This window comes from Montipora capricornis, chromosome 8 (assembly GCF_036669925.1).
Source record: "Montipora capricornis isolate CH-2021 chromosome 8, ASM3666992v2, whole genome shotgun sequence".
NCBI classification, from domain to species: domain Eukaryota; kingdom Metazoa; phylum Cnidaria; class Anthozoa; order Scleractinia; family Acroporidae; genus Montipora; species Montipora capricornis.
The window spans coordinates 29,028,576-29,047,164 of NC_090890.1; the positions used below are offsets into that span (position 1 = coordinate 29,028,576).

Sequence of the window (18,589 nt, forward strand, 5' to 3'; positions counted from 1 at the left end):
AAAAAAAAGAATTTGCGTTCAACTTAGTTTGAACTTATAATGATTGAAAATAATCTCTCAGTTTATGTTTGTAACTAGAAAGAGTAAGTGAATTACGAAGTGAGAGAGGAATGTCATTCCAAATTTGAGGACCCTGTACCCGAAGAGAAAAAGAATATTTGTGAGTATGAAGATGTACATGTAAGTTGTCTTTTTGCCTGGTGAGGTATTGATGACAATCAGAGTTAAGAACGAAAAGAGATAAAAGAGGAGAGGGCAAGAGCTGCTGCTTGTGAAGGAAAACAAAGCAAGAAACTTGGTACTTATAAATATTAAATATGTTGAGTATTTTGAATTGGTAATTGTGAAGAAGAGCTCCCCAAAAATCCTGTCGGCCGACTGTCGGTCAACTGTCGTCCGACAGCTTACCGACAGTCTACCGACAGCTAACCAACAGGTTACCGATCGGTTAACAAAAAACAAAAATTGTGGTAAAAACGAGCAGAACCGCATTGGAAGATAATTTAATCGAAAACTCTGCTAAAAACTCTGAAAACCATAAGCTACGTATCAATACACGTACATAGTTAGTAGACGAGACAAACACTTTCCTTCAAATCGCCCTACAATGCAACGCGGCCTCTTATGTTATGTCATGTCTGTATGAATGATGTTTACAATGTGGGCAAGTATCGCTAGCCAACGCTAAAACAGTGGACAAAAGCCATATTAGTAGTATAAGTGCTGCTCAAGGTATCGTTATGAACTGCCTTTAGCTCTTTTCGCGTAGTTTAGAAGCAGTAGACAAGTAAATGCTTACGATCATTTTAGTTTGTCCCGCCGACAGGTTACCGACACGTTACCGACAGGTTGCCAACAGGTCACCGACTGTCGGCCGACTGTTGGCCGACAGTCGGCCAACACTTTGGCCTCAAACATAACACAAACTGTCGGCCGACAGTTGGGCAACCGTCGACCGACTGTTGTCCAACAGTCGGCCAACAGTTGGCCAACAGTCGGCTGACAGTTGGGCAGAAGTCGGCCGACTGTCGGCCGGCAGTTGACCGACAGTCGGCCGACAGGTTTTTTGGGGAGCTCTGCTTCACAATTACCTTTGAATTTGTTAAAGAGTGGGTAAGTATGTGCACGTGGTGGAGAGTGAGTAATGATTCTTAAATTAAGCTTTCTTCTGGAGATAGAAAAGGGGTTGTAAATGAGAAGGGTAAGTGGATGCCCAAATGTTAAGACAGTATTGACGATAAGGGAGTATTAAAGAGTTGTATAACGTGCAAAGAGTATTTGAAAAGAAAAACTGTCGTGATTTGATAATAATCCCAGTGGATTTGGCCATTTTGGAAGAAATCGCTTTTATATGAGCCTGCCATAAGAGGTTTTGATGGATGATAACACCTAAGAATTTTGTGTGTTCTTCTCTATTAATACTATTCTTATCGATGCTAATAGAAAGACCATCAAGATTTATTTTCTTTCTTGCACGGTGAAATAAAATAAATTTAGTCTTGTCGGGATGCAAAGTTAGCTTGTTAGCTTTGAACCAGGTACTACAAAAGTAAGTTCATGGTTCACAATTTTAGTTAGTTCAGAGATATTTTTGTGTTGAAAGAAAATATTAGTGTCGTCTGCAAAAAGGATAAATGAGAGATAATTAGAGCATGAAAAAATGTCATTAATGTACATGTATACAAGAAATAAAGGTGGCCCTAACACAGAACCTTGAGGAACACCACATTTAATTGGAAGCAGTGGAGATTTCCAGGAATCAATTTGAACATATTGAGAACGAGAGAGGAGATAGCTATGCATCCAGTTAAAAGGTGTGCCTCGAATACCATAGAAGTTTAATTTATCTAAGAGGATGGAGTGATTAACGGTATCAAATGCCTTCTTTAGATCAGTGAATATGCCAATTGTGAGTTCGTTCTTCTCAAATGAATCAAATATTTTATTAGTAAGTTCCAGTATTGCCATAAAAGTAGAATGTTTCTTTCTAAACCCCACTGATGATTATTGAGTATGCTATGTTTGGTGAGATAGTCCATTAGACGACGGTGCATGGCACTCTCAAGGATTTTAGAGAAGCAAGGTAAGATTGAGATAGGCCTATAATTAGTGAAGTTAGTGCTATCTTCACTTTTGAGTATGGGTAGTACTTTGCTGATTTAAAGCTTATCAGGCACAATGCCAGTTGAGAAGGAGATATTGCACATTTGAGAGAGGGGAGATGCCAAGAGATCAATAGATGCTTTAATCACATTAACATTAATACCATCCACTCCCTCACTGTTACTACTCTTCAGGGACACTATATTGATAATTTCATTAGGGGTAGTAGGTGAGGCAAAGAAATTATCACTAAAAGAACCACTGAAATATGATTTGTGGTCAGCAGTGGAGTGGGGAGTTTTAGTGGCAAGAGAAGGACCAACGTTAGTAAAGAATTCATTGAACTTATTAGCAATTAATTGAGGGTTGTTAATAGCGTTACCTCTGTTGTCCCTCATGGCAGTAGGCCCGTAACTGGAATGTTTAGAAGAGATGAGGGATTTAATTAAGGACCAGGTTTGTTTTAGTGATTGTTTTTTTTTTTTTTTTTCATAACCTTTATTGATCATACTGTAATCTGTTACATAAATAAATGTGATAGGTTATGCTACAAACACACACACACACACACACATGACAACAGCAAGCTTGGGTATTGTCCTGATCACATTAACAAACTTTAAATTCTATTATTATCCTAGAGTGACTGTAGCGAGCCATCCTTGCACTTCCGCTTAATGTTGGAAAAGGCCCCATTTTCTATTAAATTCTTCAAGAGTCCCATTCTTTACAGCGATATATCTTTCAGTCTCTTTTTTAACTTAAATTTTATAAAAAAAACAAGTTAAAATTTGGACAGCAGTTTGACCTCCGACATTCCCAGATACACAATTTACTTAGAATCAACAGATAATTTAATATGTTGTTCCTTTCTGGAAAACCTACGATAACATCTTTGAGTGTCAATGATAAATTTTCATTAGCGACATCTGTCCACCATTCAACGAAGCATTCCCAAAAGGCTTGCACGTGAGAGCATTCAAAGAAAAGATGATACAGAGTCTCTTCATTTACATTACAAAAGGTACATTGATCAGTCAGCAACAACCCAATTTTAAAAGCTTAGCATTCGTAAACAATATATAATTCAACAATCGATACTGAAAGGACAACACATAGGTTTCACTTGCAACATTGTGAGGCAAGAAATAGATTTTATCAAGTGAATCTGTCTGGCTTGTAGGCTTGGTACTAGTAATTGCGAGTCATTGTTTTCAAGTGTCGGCCATTGCTTCTAGCGTTCGTCGCTTGTATATAAATCTGCGGTCGTTTTCCCTGTTTTGGGAAAAATTTGAAGAGATTTCCGTCGCAAATTAGTTGTAATTGTTTAAGGTAAGTTATTTCTGTTTCAAATTTGATCTTTCGTGCTGTTTCAGATTGGTTTTCTTTCTTTCTTTCATTTCAAAAATTAACTACACTTTCCTGGCTTGTTTGTTCTTTGTTATTTCATCCAGGTGACGTCGCTGAGTGGAATTTTCTCGGCGTTATCGATACGGGAGTTGTTTACTCACGCAAGTGCGGATTGCACTGAAGCTAAGACGCTTTCGCAAGCCCACATTCATTGGCTTAAGGGCCCACTGACGTATTTTTGTGCGTTGCTAAGGATGTAATGGTTAAGTAATTTGAGAGAGTTTGGCATTATTTTGGTCAGTTTCCAACTTTTGTAAGCTGATGACCCTAAATATGACGTCATCATACCACACCCATGGTCACGTGACCAATAAAAGAAAACTCTAAATTTGTCTCCGTGCTACGCAATTTGGGTATTTGTATTCGTTTTTGCATCCAGCCAAGCATGGTTTTCTTTTTATTTTGAAAAATGTTCTTTTTAAAGACATAAACGATACTGAAATACCCATAACTTTTTCAAAAAAGATGATTTTAAAAAATCAATGCTTAGCTATATTCTGTATTTGGGGGTGAAACGTGCCATGTAGAAAAATATATAATTCAATTTAAACCGCCGGAAATTTAGCTTTTTTCTCAAACCGGAAATCAGTTCGTTTACGCATGCGCAGTTGATCTGAGAACGAGCGCGAGGAAGGGCGAGGAAAAACCTTCGATGGAAACAACAGTTTGTGGTGACTTTTGCTTGTGAGTGGGTGTTCTTCTCAGCTCATGATATGGTGACGTCAGTTACCGGAAGTAACATTTCTCTTCCTTAGCAACGCGCGAAAAATCCGTCTGTGGGCCCTTAAAATCCGGTGTGCGTTGCACCACATACCTCACAAGTATCTCACAAGCGATCACAAACCAGTATTTATCGGCTTCAAATGTCGGTGTGGGTTACACCCCAAACTGAAAGAGTTATTGTGCTCTAAAAAATGATTGCATTGAATAAGAGTTTTGCACTCTCAAAGAATAGTATATTTCGTACTCTTACTGTTGTCTGCTACTAGCCGCCAGCATGGGAACAACAATCGAACAGTACCGGTCAACAGCGGTCAAGGATCGGCTGTCACAACAATTTTGTGAAAGCCAAGGATGCATTTTCACGTGTGCGAGGGCGATTTTGGAATACGATGGTTATGATGTTTCGCTTAAATGTGTTTTACTTGCCAACGTTAAAACAAGTTGTTGGACATTACAAGTCGTGTAAGGAGGTGATGTTTTGGTTTACACAAATGATGTGCTACAATGTTTACATCCCATTGCTTATAAGGCAAGCAAATGATGTGGAGGAAAATCCAGGTTCTACAATATTTGATATCATTGATCCAACAACCTTTGTGTCCGCTGACTCTAGTCAAGGAAATGAAGCAATCTTTGGTGTGAATGCTGGTAAGCAATGTGTAGCAATGTCACTTACTGCTATTATATACCATCAAATACAAGATAATTCTACTTTGAACAATTCTACTTTGATAACTCTACTTTGAACAATATTTTGGTTATTGGAAGTAATCTATACAGTTCTGTAAGATGTTCTGAGCGAACAAATGACTATTTGCTGTTAACTGGTGTTCTAGACATGGTTTCAATATTTGTTAAAGTGTATTCATTACAATATAGTGTATTAATGCCAGTAGTTAACAAACAACAATTTTGTAATTCTGTCAAGAGTTTGAAAATACTTCTAGAAGTGAATTTCTAAGGGACATATATGGACCAATGTTTGATGTTATGAACAAACTTCCAGGAAATGACTCACTATATTGTAATGAATACACTTTAATAAATATTGAAACCATGTCTGGAACATCAGTTAACAGCAAATAGTCATTTGTTTCCACAAAACATCTTTTAGCACTGTATAGATTATTTCCAAGGACCAAAATATTGTTCAAAGTAGAATTAGTAAGTGACATTGCTACACATTGCTTACCAGCATTCACACCAAAGATTGCTTCATTTCCTTGGCTAGAGTCAGTGGACACAGTGGTTGCTGGATCAATGATATCAAATATTGTAGGACCTGGATTTTCCCTCACATCATCACCTGTATTTTTAGGTATTGCGAATGCTGTGTGTACCATCAATGTTTATTACTGCTACTCCAGTAGATGCTGCTAGTAACACTGTTGGATTCTCAGGATTCATTGGAGCATGTCTATAGATTTTTACTACAGTGTGGTAAATTGTTTTAATCAAATGGCTTTTCCCAGCACTACCTGACCTCCAGTTATAAATAAATAAACTGGTTCAACATTTTGTGACTTCAGGCTGTTGAGGTTTTCATTTATTTCTAGTCCATGAAAGCACCCTGCTGAAAGCTTTGCATTGCATTTTTCATTATTTAATGATCTAACTGATTGACGTAATTGGTCAACAGATATTCCTCTTGGCTGTTTATACATTGTTATTGCTGATAAACTGTGATTTCCAGTAGTTTGGGAATTTGCACCAAGCTCTGAGGGTAGGTACTTGTTTATTGAACACCTTATCTACTGATGATTCATCTTAGAATTCTAGTTGAATTTCAGCGTTCTCTTGATTATTTATAAGATCGTATGAATAAATGGCAGTGCCATGCTTGTTTTTTAGCCATTCTAGTGCTTCTGTTACTAGTAAATAGCTGATAGAGATGCTGTAGTGTGCGCCAAAAGTTGTTTAATCTGTGCAAATGGCAATAAGAGAAAGATTAGCGGCAAGTCATCGATGTAAAATTCTAAACAGGTCCTGAAATTTGAAGTATACTGAAGAAACCTATTTCACTGCTGCATTATGGCAAATTTTCAACCAATCACGCATGGACGCATGGTGGGCTGAATGGAGTAAAACTAAGCATAAGACCCCAGGTACGCATTGCGGACCTATTTTTTGTATCAGTGATAAACCTATAGAAGACAATTTATCATGGTAGTACTTTTTCCTACGTAGTTTGATTAGATAGTTGTATTTGTTACGGAATTTGGTATATATAGCTTTGTTAGCTGGTGTAGGATTATTACAATATTGTTTATGGAGAGCGTACTTCCTACGACAGGAGTTTTGGAGCCGTGAGGTAAACCAAGGTTTGGCTTTTGAATTTTCTTTGACAGTGATAATCTCAACAGGAAAGCATGTTTCATAGATTGGATTAAGACAGTCCATGAAAGAATAATTCTTATTATTGTACAATGTATTTAAAGAGGAAGATTGTGAGAAATCCCAATTAATAGAACAAAGGTTGGAACGAAAATTTTCAATGTTGTCAGTAGTTACAAGACGTTTATGATAAACTGAAGATTTAGTTTTAGGTTTAAGGGAACAGTTAGTGATCTGAAATATAAGTAAGTGATCAGAAATGTCAGACCAAAGGATACCACTAAATTTGTGATTGTCAGGGTCATTGGAGAAGATGTTATCGATCAAAGTAGCTGAATGAGACGTGATCCTTGTTGGTTTAGAGATAAGAGGATAGAAACCATTGGAATACATGAGATCAATGAAATCATTAGTAGGGACATGTGAGTCAACATTAAGGATATTGATGTTAAAGTCACCAAAAAGGAAACAATTTATTCTCAAAGCCAATTTTAGCAAGGACTTGTTTAATTTCATCATTAAAGATTATAGTCTGAACATTAGGGGGTTTGTATAAACAGCCCAAGATGACATTTTTCTCATTATTTGGTTGGACAATTTCAACAAAAACAGATTCAAGGACACAATTCATAGATTCAAGGTCACATCTTTTGTTGTATTCATAAGTATCACAAAGAAATATGCCAACACCACCTCCTGGTCCAACAGGTCTGGGTTTAGAAATAAAATGATAACCAGGGATACTATACAAGTCATTAGAAGTGTTGTCTAGCCAGGTTTCAGAGAGGCTAATGGCTGAGAAAGATGTATTTAGGGTGGAGAGGTATTCCTCTAGGTCAACAGAGTGTTTTTTAAAGCTGCGTATATTCAAGTGAAATAATGAGAAGCAGTTGGAGTTGGAGGAGTCAGAGAACAGATTATTGAACTGTCTACTGGTCATATAAGAACATCTAGACAGTAAGTTAGAAGTTGATGAGAGCATGTTGATGTCTGGATCAAGGTCAGAGTTGTGAAGAAGTTGATAAGTATCAGGGTCTTCCAAGAACGGATTAAAATATTTGGTTCCCAAAAGAGAGCCGTCAAAATTAACAGAAGATTAAAGATCTAACAAAGCCAAATAGAAATCAGTATCACTATCAAAATGATTAAAACGAAACGTGTCAGAGAGACAGTTAGGACAATACCAGTCATCATGAGAATGCGTCAAGTCATTATATTCTGAAAGAGAAAGTGGAGTACATTTCAGATGTGTCCATAAGCGACAAATATTGCAAAGATAGCTTTGCGGTTAATATGAACTCGAAATTTACATATAGAACAAGGATTTTTCACAAACCGTGATATACAAATAAATTAATTATTTAATTAAAAAAAAAAGAAAATAAAATAATTAATACAAAATTAACCTTAAGTGCTAAGTGTTAAGCAAGTTGACTTAACTAATAACAAATTCAAATATTATTCGCCGGTAAGTACAAACACTATATATAATATACAGTGACTCAAGAAATCAGTTCTTGGGTGCCGTAAAGCAGTGTAGTACAATTCAGTTACTGCTAGAAAAAAAAAATTAGGTTGACAGCGTTCAATGACAGAGTTGTCAGTCACTACAAGTAAATAAAGATAAGTTCAGACTATGACAATGCCTTCTTCAATATCCTTGTTTAAGTATTTAAGAATTTTGCGGCGATTGATGGTTAAATCCTCTTGAAGGTTGAATGGACGTTTACGTTCCTTGAGCACCCAGCGGCGAGACATAACCGCGGCTTTAGTATTATGCTAAGTAAACCGCACAATAATAAGTCTTGGTTTGGCTCCAGATTTCTTGCCTACACGATGAGATCTACTTATGTCATTTTTGAAGCAACATCCACGTTGAGTTCAGATTTGAAGAAGTCGACTGCAAGATTATCAGTGTTCTCCTCTGGCTGTTCAGCAACGCCATAGATGCGAACATTGGTTCATCTTGTGTATTGCTCCAGGTCGTCTACTTCTTGTGATAATCTATAATTGTCATCTTCAAGACCTGGCTTTGTCTTTCAGCGCTAGATTATTCTTAAGTTTGGTTAACTCTTCATCCAGTTGGGCTATCTTTGCTTGATTTGAATTTATTAGTTCGTTTAACTTTTTTTCCGATGAGCCAAGTTGAGTTTCCAAACCGGGGGCATCGAAGTTGATACTATCAGCCAGAGATCTTTGAAACTCAGTCGATGAGATATAGTCGTCGATGATTTTAATGACATGAGATTGCATAATGTTCGTAACGAGGCCTGAGGGTGATGATGTAACCCACTTGTTAGGGAACTGGTCAAAACTACTACACTCAAACAGGACCCACCTTTAGGGTAGGGGGGTTCTCAAAGACACCACTTATCTTCGAACTTATCACATGAACATTACCGACAACATTTGATTGGCTTTTAAATTTGAGTTGACACAGGAATATTCAGCTAGCAAGAGTCTGCATTACTAGACAAACAAGAAAAGTGAGGTTTGAATCTTACTGTAATTTTTTACTGCTGGATAGAGGGGTGGCTGTGCAATATAGACACCATCTTTTGACGTTAAGCAAGGGGGTGCAGGCAGACACCACCATCTATTTTGTGGTTTGGTGGGTCCTGTTCAAGTGTAGTAGTTTTGACCACTTCCCCTAAGTTTGATCTCTAATTTATCCCAGTGATCATCAAAAGTCGAATCAGTTGGATCTATAGCATCATTAGCCATAGGAGGTTTCCTTTTTGGTCCAATAATAGAAAAATACAAAAGAATATAACCTTGATTGCAATAAATTTGTAGAGCACAAAATTAGGCAGCCATCTTGGCTCGCTGACCGCTGACAGGAGGTAAACTTAGCACAGCGTGCGCTGAAGGAAAAAGCTCTCTGATTAAATGCTGTTTAAAGCAATAATCTTGTCCTAGTTGGTCCAGTCTGGTTGCCAAAAGTTCCAAATGAGAGTTTTTCCAGCACAAACGTGGGGGTCAAGGCAAAACCCCGGTAAAGAAAGGTTCAATAAATTCATGTGTGTTCTCTTAGATGCTTGTTTAAACAAAAGGTTTTGCGGTGGGTTGAAGGCAAAAATTCGCCGGTTAGATAATGTTGACAGTAAAGATAATGTTGAGTAGGAGTTGTGAAAGTATAAAAGTGGGGGTCAATGTGAAACGCCGATAACAAGGTTCAAAAATTTGTGTGACGGCACAAATTCTGGAGAAATGGGACAGCACAATCCCCACCATGAGCAAAAAGTCCACCACAATTCACAGTCGAGTTGCGCGGAATATTGACGAACAATGTTGGGACAAAATAGGCGGAGACAAAAAAACTATGAGAAATATTAAATATGGCCTAGAATGCCCTCATGCGAACTGGTAACAGGGTTTATTATATACTCAACAAAATATTGCATTTCTGATTGGTCAACAACCAATGCATATATAGGTTATAGAGTGCAATATGGAAGTTGCTATGGAAACAAAGTAATGGAGTGATTTTGTTGAGCATAAAACAAATAAAAAATAGTAATGTAATTTTGAGAACTTTGAAAACATCACTTGCGACCATAAGTTGTGGAATGCACTCGCGTTCATATGATTTCCTATACTAACCGTGTAATGCTGCACCAGGTTGCAGTGGTCTGACAATGGCACTTGATCTTAGCCAAAAGGCCAAGAAGCGCTTGCCTTTCATAGATACGACAATGCATGATAATGCTGTTTTTCAATTGGCATAGTCATTTAACAGAATTCTGACAATTCATCGACCTTAGGAGACATGAATCTTTTATAGGAAAGTGTATGAATGGCCACCAATTTTTGTATTCTAACTTTTGTTTGATTGCAAATTGGCCCTTTTGGCCTCATTCAAGGTTACCACTAAATATTCCTTTTAATTTTATGTCTGAAAGCGAGGCTGAAAGGGCCAATTGGCAAGGAAACAAAATAATACTAAAATGGCAGCCATTTTGGAATAAGATGTATGCTTTAGATAATGCTTACGCCTAAGGTTAGCATTTTTGTTAAGGTTTGGGCCGTTTCACTTATGGTGAAACAATGACCTGCAACCCTAACCTGCAACCTGCAACCTGCAACCTGCAACCTGCAACCTCAATCCAAAGAGCCTAAAAACTTCATTAGAACATATGTGTATTTGAGTTGCTCATCAATATACATACCAACACCTCCAGCAGAGAGAGGTGTCGGCACATATTCAAACTTGTAATTAGGAATAGCAGGATTAAAATCCAAATTTGGATACTCATTTTTTTTCCTAGTAATACCTATGATATTCAAGCGAAAATCAAGCTCTTCTACATGTAATAAGTGGGTTTGGAAATTGTCTAAATTTCGCCTCAGGCTTAGGTTATTGGTATGAAAAACTAAGAAATTTGGAAAGGGCGAAGGTTGCATGTGTTTTTTCAGCTGGAAAAAGCTATGTGGAGAATAATATTTACAACTGATAGCAGAGGAAAAGGTGTTAAAATCAGAGTTCTTGTTTACCATTTAGAGTGAATAAATTATATCTAAATCTTTGAAACTTGGTAGACGATCAAGGTATTTTTTGGAAGGATGGTTTGTATTAAGACCATTTGAACTGGCCATGAGGAGAAAAACCAGGACTGTTCTTTGTTACATTCAATGAGGGATATTCAGTGATGCATCAACAAGACAGCTGATCAGTGGTCACTGGTGGGCTGACTGAATGCCATAATTACATTAATTAATTCAGAATGAATTATGCAATGTACTTGCCTGCATGTAGCATGAAAATTTTGCAGGTTCTCGTTTTTGCGGGTTTTGCGGATTGACTTACTTGTAGCTCCACAAAAAAATAGTTCCCGCAGAATTGAAAAGCCGCAAAGTAAAACATTGCAAAAAGTTACTCCCTTCAGTCAAATTCAGAATGCTGCTTTTAATTATAGACTTGTTCAACTTGGGCAATATATGTTGTAGTTCAATTTGCACTTTGGTACAATTTGTTTTTGAACTGGTACAGAATATATTGAACTGGTACAAAATAGTTTGAACTGGTACAATTTTAATTGTACTGGTGCAAAAACAGGTAAAATAGTTTAATGTTTGTTGAACACAAAAAACACACTTCATTGATAACAGCTGTAACATGATTTACCATTTGACAAAGAAACCTAGGCTTCGATAGGAACTCCATTTGCTGAAACAGTGTTTTGTTGTGCATGGTAGGGGTAGGCTTTTTGCTTTGTTGTGTTGTTGTTCAGTTCCTTTTGTGCAGTAAGGTACGCGTTTAACAGTGATATTGTATGTCTCTAATATGGTATGTAAGTAAAGTGAACTTTTACTCAACATACCATGCAAGAAAAGTTGCAAATAAAATGTTATTAGCAGGCTAAGACAAAACTCTGTGCAAAGTTTAGAAAAATTCTCTGGAGCGGATTCAGAGCCACCTTAAAATTTTTTAATTGTGAAGGTGGCTATGAATCTGCGCCAGAGAATTTTTTTAAACTTTGCAGAAAGCTTTATCCTAGCGTTCTAATCACTCTCCAGCAATAAAAGATGGGGCTCACCCAGTTCATTTTTGAAATATATGCGTTTAAAGACAAAATATAGGCTGTTTGTAGATGGCTTTTTGTTACCATGGTAACCTGGTACGTCGCATTAATAAATGCATCTTGTCAAGCATCTATTGGTGTTTAGTATGGCATCATAATATTACCATTAATTGAAAACGTTTGATAGATTCAGTCCTTCTAAATAGCACAGTTTGTTGAAAGTGTTAAAACTGGTTGGAGCTTCCTTAAATCACTTTCTGAAAGCTCAGGAAAGCGAACTGCCATTTTCACACAAGAGCGTGGATTCAATTACATGAGCACAATATCATTTGCAGCAAAACACTTATTTGTAGGCAGTTATTTGCAGGCCACATCATCGGCTCTCGGCCAATGAAAAGGAAGGAAAAATACATTAAATGATAAGAACCTGACAACTTACAGTAATATTTTATTTACAATGTAACTTACAAAATTGAATCCCTGCAAGGGTTTGACCATAGCAAATCAAAACAGTATTATTGTTGGCTCTTCACTGTGATAAAAAAAAAATTTTAATGAGATTTTTCCATATCATCTGCATCTGGAGATATTTAAGACAAAGTTAAGTTCAGTGGCAACATACATGTATTGCTTGGGGCGAGAATTTCAATAACAAAAGACTTTTAAGTTGTAAATACCTGCATTCTTCTTCAAAAGAACGGTGCAGTGCAATCATGATGCAATCTATTTGCTGATCTCATCTCTACCATGAAAAAAAAAACCATTGTACTCCCTATGCACCCCAACGGCATGGCTCATGCATGGGTATTCTTTACCAATGCTAATTATAATCCACTTTATTCATGAGCTGTCTCACATGAGCCTTTGATTATCGGTTTTAACCAAAGTAACTCTTGTTAAACTGCCCATGCAGGCATTCATTTGATCGTCGATTTCTTAGCTTTTTTGCTTCAGTGAATCATATGCACTGAAGGTACTTTAATTTTTATAAAGATAGTTAATGGTGGTAATTGTTAATTAGTTACTTAACTCAGTGGAATCCAATAAGTCAATCAATTAACCCATTGACCCCTGACAATTAACAATTATTGGATGAGGTTGAGCATGTTAGCGATAATTATCAAGGCCAAAGTTTGTGTTATCTGCTGAAGCCGAAGGCTGAGGCGGATAACACAAACTGAGGCCTTGATAATTATCGCTAACATGCGAAAACGAATTCAATAATTGTTTTATTATGCATATTCCTGAGATGAGCTCCGCCATGACAAAACTGATCAAACTGCTGGTTAGTGTGTTAGGTGACGTCACTTCTGCATGCATAAAACTATTGTCTCTAGGTATGACGTCAATTCTACATATCCAAAATCTATTGTTTGTAGGTATGACGTAAGAGAAACAGAGCAAGCAAGAATTAGCTGCATCCTTATAGCCAATCAAAATCGAGCTGGTGACACCAATGTATAATAATAACACTTCTTACTCTGTCTAATGCCAGACGATTTTAATTGTCAGTAGTGGGCGTCCAAGGGCGTTTGAGATGTGAATGGGTTAATGTCCCCCTTATCGTACGTTTTTCCCCTTTTGTATGCAGATCTGATTTGAAAATTCAGCAGTTTGGATTACAATGGCCACACCAGGTCCCCTGGCCAGCTCTAAGGAGAAGACAAATGGGGCCAAGCTGAGTCGACTTATTGTTGATGGTGGAACAACTGTACTGAAACGTGTTTTTGACACTCATCACCCTCCTGCTAACTTGGCAGCTGATCTCAATGCCTGTTATTCTATCCTTAACAACCTTTTACGCAGAAGAATTCTCAATGGTCACCAGTGGGACAAGCTCTTTCCTGTTGGTGGAGCTGCCCCTGACTCCAACACGTTTGATATCACTCTGCTGTTCCTCCTTCTGACCAACATTTGTGGACTTACCCCTCCCCACACTGGATGGCATTGCAAGCCGCCCCCAAGTGACACTTCTCGTGAGGCAAACCTTGCTCGAATTAAGTTTTTTCGTAATCAGTTGTATGGGCACATTACAACGACTGGTGTCAATGAACTGATGTTCAATGCTCTGTGGCAGGAAATCAGTGCCGTTCTAGTGTCTCTTGGGTTAAGTCAGGCAGAGATTGATCGATTGAAGGCAGAGAAATGTGGAGAGGAGGATTATCTTGATGCCTTACGGGACTGGGCAGAGAGTGAAAGAGATCTCAAGACTCAACTTAATGAGGTGCGTCAGTGTCAGGACACAGTTCTGGAGAGTGTCAAGGAAAGCAATTCTATGATTCAAGACATTCATCAAATTGTTACTGAAAGCCGTGAAACACAACACAACACCAATCAGGAGGACAAAGTCCTGAAGAAACTTGCAAGGGTTGACACGGAACCTGATATCACAGATTATACAAAGAGATACTTGGAAGGAACTCGTGAGTCTTTCTTTGCTAAAATCAGCACGTGGTTGGATGATGCAAGTTCTGCAAATCGTGTCTTGGTGCTCAGCGGAAATGCAGGGATGGGGAAATCTGTCATCGCTGCTGAGATGTGCAGAAGAATGCAAGAAGCTGGCAGATTGGCGGGAAGCCATTTTTGTCACCATGACAGAGCACGCCACAGGAATCCCAAGGTGATGATGCAGTCTTTAGCCTGTCACCTGTCATGCTGTCTTCCAGAGTACAAGAAAGCCCTTGTGGAACAGCTCTCTGGAAATCTGGGTGTTGCGATCAACGACATGGAAGTGACAGATCTGTTTGATTTGCTTTTTTCAGAACCTCTGAACAGGGTAGCAGATCCAGGTTTTGCATCTCTTGTGGTAATAGATGCTTTAGATGAAAGTGAATACCAAGGACGAAATGATCTTATTGACTTGATTGCCAACTTGTTTAAGAATTTACCTCTTTGGCTTCGATTTCTGGTAACGACGCGTCCTGAAGTTAACATTTGGGACAGCCTCAAAGATTTGCAACCACTAATACTGGAGCCAAAAGATGAAGACAACTTGAAGGTCATTCGTTTTTACTTTGAACGGAGTCTAAGCGATTTATTAGAAGTTGAAATGCACGAGCTGGTCTTAGACGATCTTGTGCAAAAGTCAGAGGGAGTCTTTCTGTGTGCCAAGTTTTTGGTAGATTTTATAAGGGCCAAGTGTTCAACTCTTCTCACCTTGGAAAAACTGGACGAGACCCTTCCAGCGGGCATCGCGTGTGTTTATCAGTCGTATTTTCAGCGGCTCGAGCAAGACTTGTGTAGGGAACTAAACATAATTGAAGAGCAATTTCTTCGTTTCCTGGGTGCAGTTGCCGCTGCCAGGGAACCACTGCCATTGGGTTTTGTTCCTAAATTGTTGTGCACGAACTTGTCGTCCTCTGTTGTTATGCGAAAGGCGGGCAAAGCCATTGCCATTGTGTCATCACTTCTTCCTGTTCACGAAGACCGCATTCATTTCTTTCATAAATCAGTCAAGGACTGGTTGACAGACAAGTCACACTACAAGCAGCACAGTTTCAGTGTAGAAGAAATGGAAGGCCATAAGATCCTATCTACTCTTTGCTCTAACGAGTTAGACGAGTTAAAGAGCAAAGGTATTGGCAACTTAGAGTCCTTCACTGACACTTCAAGGTATGCCTTGGAACATGGTGTTCAGCACATGTTACAGTTAGACCAGGACATGAAATCGTGTAGCCTTGAACAAGGGGTTGGAAAATATGTGTCAGACCTAGAGCTTTTGTACGCAAAGCTTTGTGTGAACCTGCCAGGAGCCACGGAAGATATCGTTGGTGTAATGAAGCAGGGTGGTTTGAAGATGATATCTGCCGAGTGTTGTGAGACCCTTTCTTCTTTATTGATTATTTTAAAGAAGCACCGCGTAACCTTACAGGAATATCCCTTTACTATCTTTCAATGTCTGTTGAAAGAGGGAAGTGGTGGATTACCTTCTGAATCCCGCAAGCTTCTGGAGACCAAGCATTCCGATAAACCTTACATGGAGTTGATGAACAAAAATTACGCTCAAAGAGCTATTCAAGCTCGGTTTGTTTGTGGATCACAAGTGGCTTGTCTGGATGTGTCCCCTAGCTTAGAATACATGGTTTGTGAATGCCGCGATGGAAGCATTCAGTTTTGGTCACTTGCTTCAGGTAACCTTAAATGGAAGCGTTATGTCAACCCAAAAGAGTATGGTTGCGATGGTCCATTTAGAATCACTGTAACTTCGCACGAATTGCTTCGTGGTTTTTATCGTTCTGTGGTATTTCATCCTATCAAGGATGTCATTTTGCCAGGAGTACTAAACACTGCTTACTCCTTTAATGGGGACTTGAAGCCGCTTTTTCCTACCAGTAAGTGCAGTTTTTCTGTCTGTTCTATTTGCGGCGACGAGATGTTAACTGATTGTCCCGACGATGCAAAATGTCTTACGATGTGGAATCTGAACGATGGCAGGGAGATTGATCGTGTCTACAGGGAAAAAGACATTTTTTCTTTTGCAATGTCCCAAGATGGAAAGCTCATGGCAATTTCACATTTAACGCGCTCTATTTGTTTACTTGACCGGGAAAATGGTTTTTCGACTCTAGCAGAGGTACCTTTCATACGCGGTTTTGGAATGATTAGGTTTTCACCAGACAGTCGATTTCTTTTTTGTTCAAGTTGGTCCTTTTTCCGCCAAATATTTCGTTTAAGCATGACTGACGGGCCCGAGCTTCTCGATTGGAGTTTCCCTGTGAGTGCTTTGACAAGTTCATTTGAGTTAGAATCCCATAGATTCGGTGGCTTTTTGTTGGGCGATCCTCTGAGTATGGTTTTGGGCTTTTATTCCGATGTAGTGCTTAACAGCAAATCACTTTTAAGGAACCACATGTGTGCAGGTTACATTGAACTAGTTTATCGGAATGCACCAACGATGAGCACAGGGTTCGAACTTGTCAGATGTCTCCGACTTTCGTTAACCGGTGAGAGTGTTTATGCGATAGTTTGGGTCGGACCGCGCAGATGGCGAATTTTATCTTGGGACGTTTTAAAGGGGGAACTTAAAGGACAAAAAGATTTTGAGAGTGACTATTTCTTTGATTTTGTAACTTTAAAAGAAGGCATTTTGATTTCAACTAATACCACACTTGAAGTGTGGAACTTGGATTTGTCAGTCTGCACGCGACGATGGAGGTTTGCAGCAGATACTATCTTTCCTATTTCAGATGATCAGGTGGCATGCATAAAACATGAAACGCGACAAGGGTTCATTTTGAATACTGTTAGTGGAGATAATATGGTAACATTCAAACTTCCTCCTGGGAGGTTGATTGCTTGCTACGGGGACCTCCAGCTGTTTGCCTTGCTTGGAATGGATCCAGAGTTCATTGAAATGAGGCAATTGGGTAAAACCGAAACACTGTGGCGTGCACTCCAGGGTGCCCGTTTGTCAGGTTTGATGGGATCATTTTCCCCCAAGGGTCAATTTATTGCTGTTTTTGTGAAGCCCGTCACCTACATTCTCGATGCATTTTCTGGTAATGTGCGCCTCAACTTTGGTGATTTTACCACTTTCAATTGTGAATTCGTCGGTGACGAGGAGTGTATTTTTGTGAAATCCGTTCAGCCAATTGGCGGCCGCCTTGAGCTGTTCAACGTAAGGTCTGGAGATCTACTCAGTGTAATGGATGTTGAATGGAACGTTGATAAGATTTGGCCTTGTCCTTTAGCAACTAGTCCTAGATTTGGTCTCATTGCCATTGGTTCACCCAAGCAGTTCAACGTGGAAATTTTCAAAGTAAAATACCCGAGAGAGGAGACACTCATTACGCGCGTAAACTCTACATACTGCCAACAGAGGGTGGCAAAAACACGAAGGTGAAAGGGGTGGCAAACGGTTTCGACACAGCCGTTTTCAAAAATAAAAGAGATATTTTAGCAAATTATTGCCTCAACATTTTCATTTCGTTTAACATTTTCTGGGAATTACCTGAATCCATTGAAAAATGTACGTTTTTATTCTTTCGTGCAGACTATGGTTTCTACAATAGATCTCAGCGCCTTATAGTTCAGTAATTACACGTAACTCACCTGGTCAAATCTTGACCTCTCAGTGCGGGGAAGTTACACAAGATTAATTCTTGCATTCGCTGGGCACTCCAGTTTGGATAGAACGCCAGTTCCTTCACTCGTCCGTCACGGTTGATCTTGTCCCAAGCTCTTTCCCTTGGAATTGACTTCGTTTTGCTCTCTAGCCAGACAAATTCACGGGAAGTACACCGTCCAGGTGCGGTTTGATCAATCTCCGAGTCTGAATTACCAGAATCACTTGCCATTTTTTTAAAGTTGACCGAACGAAGCTTTGGTAGCTTAAACAATCAGCGTGGGTTTGGCGATGGTGGCGCCGCAAATACGTGATCAGATGGGGAGTCGATGGTCTGCGATCTGTCTGAATTTACAGGAAATGACACTCAATCTTTAATTTGAACGGCACGTCAATCAATTCTTTTGTTTTTTTTTTTATTGCTGGTAGGCTT

The 18,589-nt window shown here is 38.8% G+C and overlaps 1 protein-coding gene across 1 annotated transcript; it reads left to right on the forward strand.

Moving 5' to 3' along the window:
• The first annotated feature begins 5,934 nt into the window (after positions 1–5,934).
• Positions 5,935–18,360, forward strand: LOC138013907 (uncharacterized). The gene is made up of 2 exons (XM_068860946.1): positions 5,935–5,959; positions 13,684–18,360. The coding sequence occupies exon 2, from the start codon at positions 13,717–13,719 to the stop codon at positions 17,932–17,934; it is 4,218 nt and encodes a 1,405-aa protein (XP_068717047.1). The 5' UTR covers positions 5,935–5,959; positions 13,684–13,716; the 3' UTR covers positions 17,935–18,360.
• Positions 18,361–18,589: the final 229 nt, after the last annotated feature.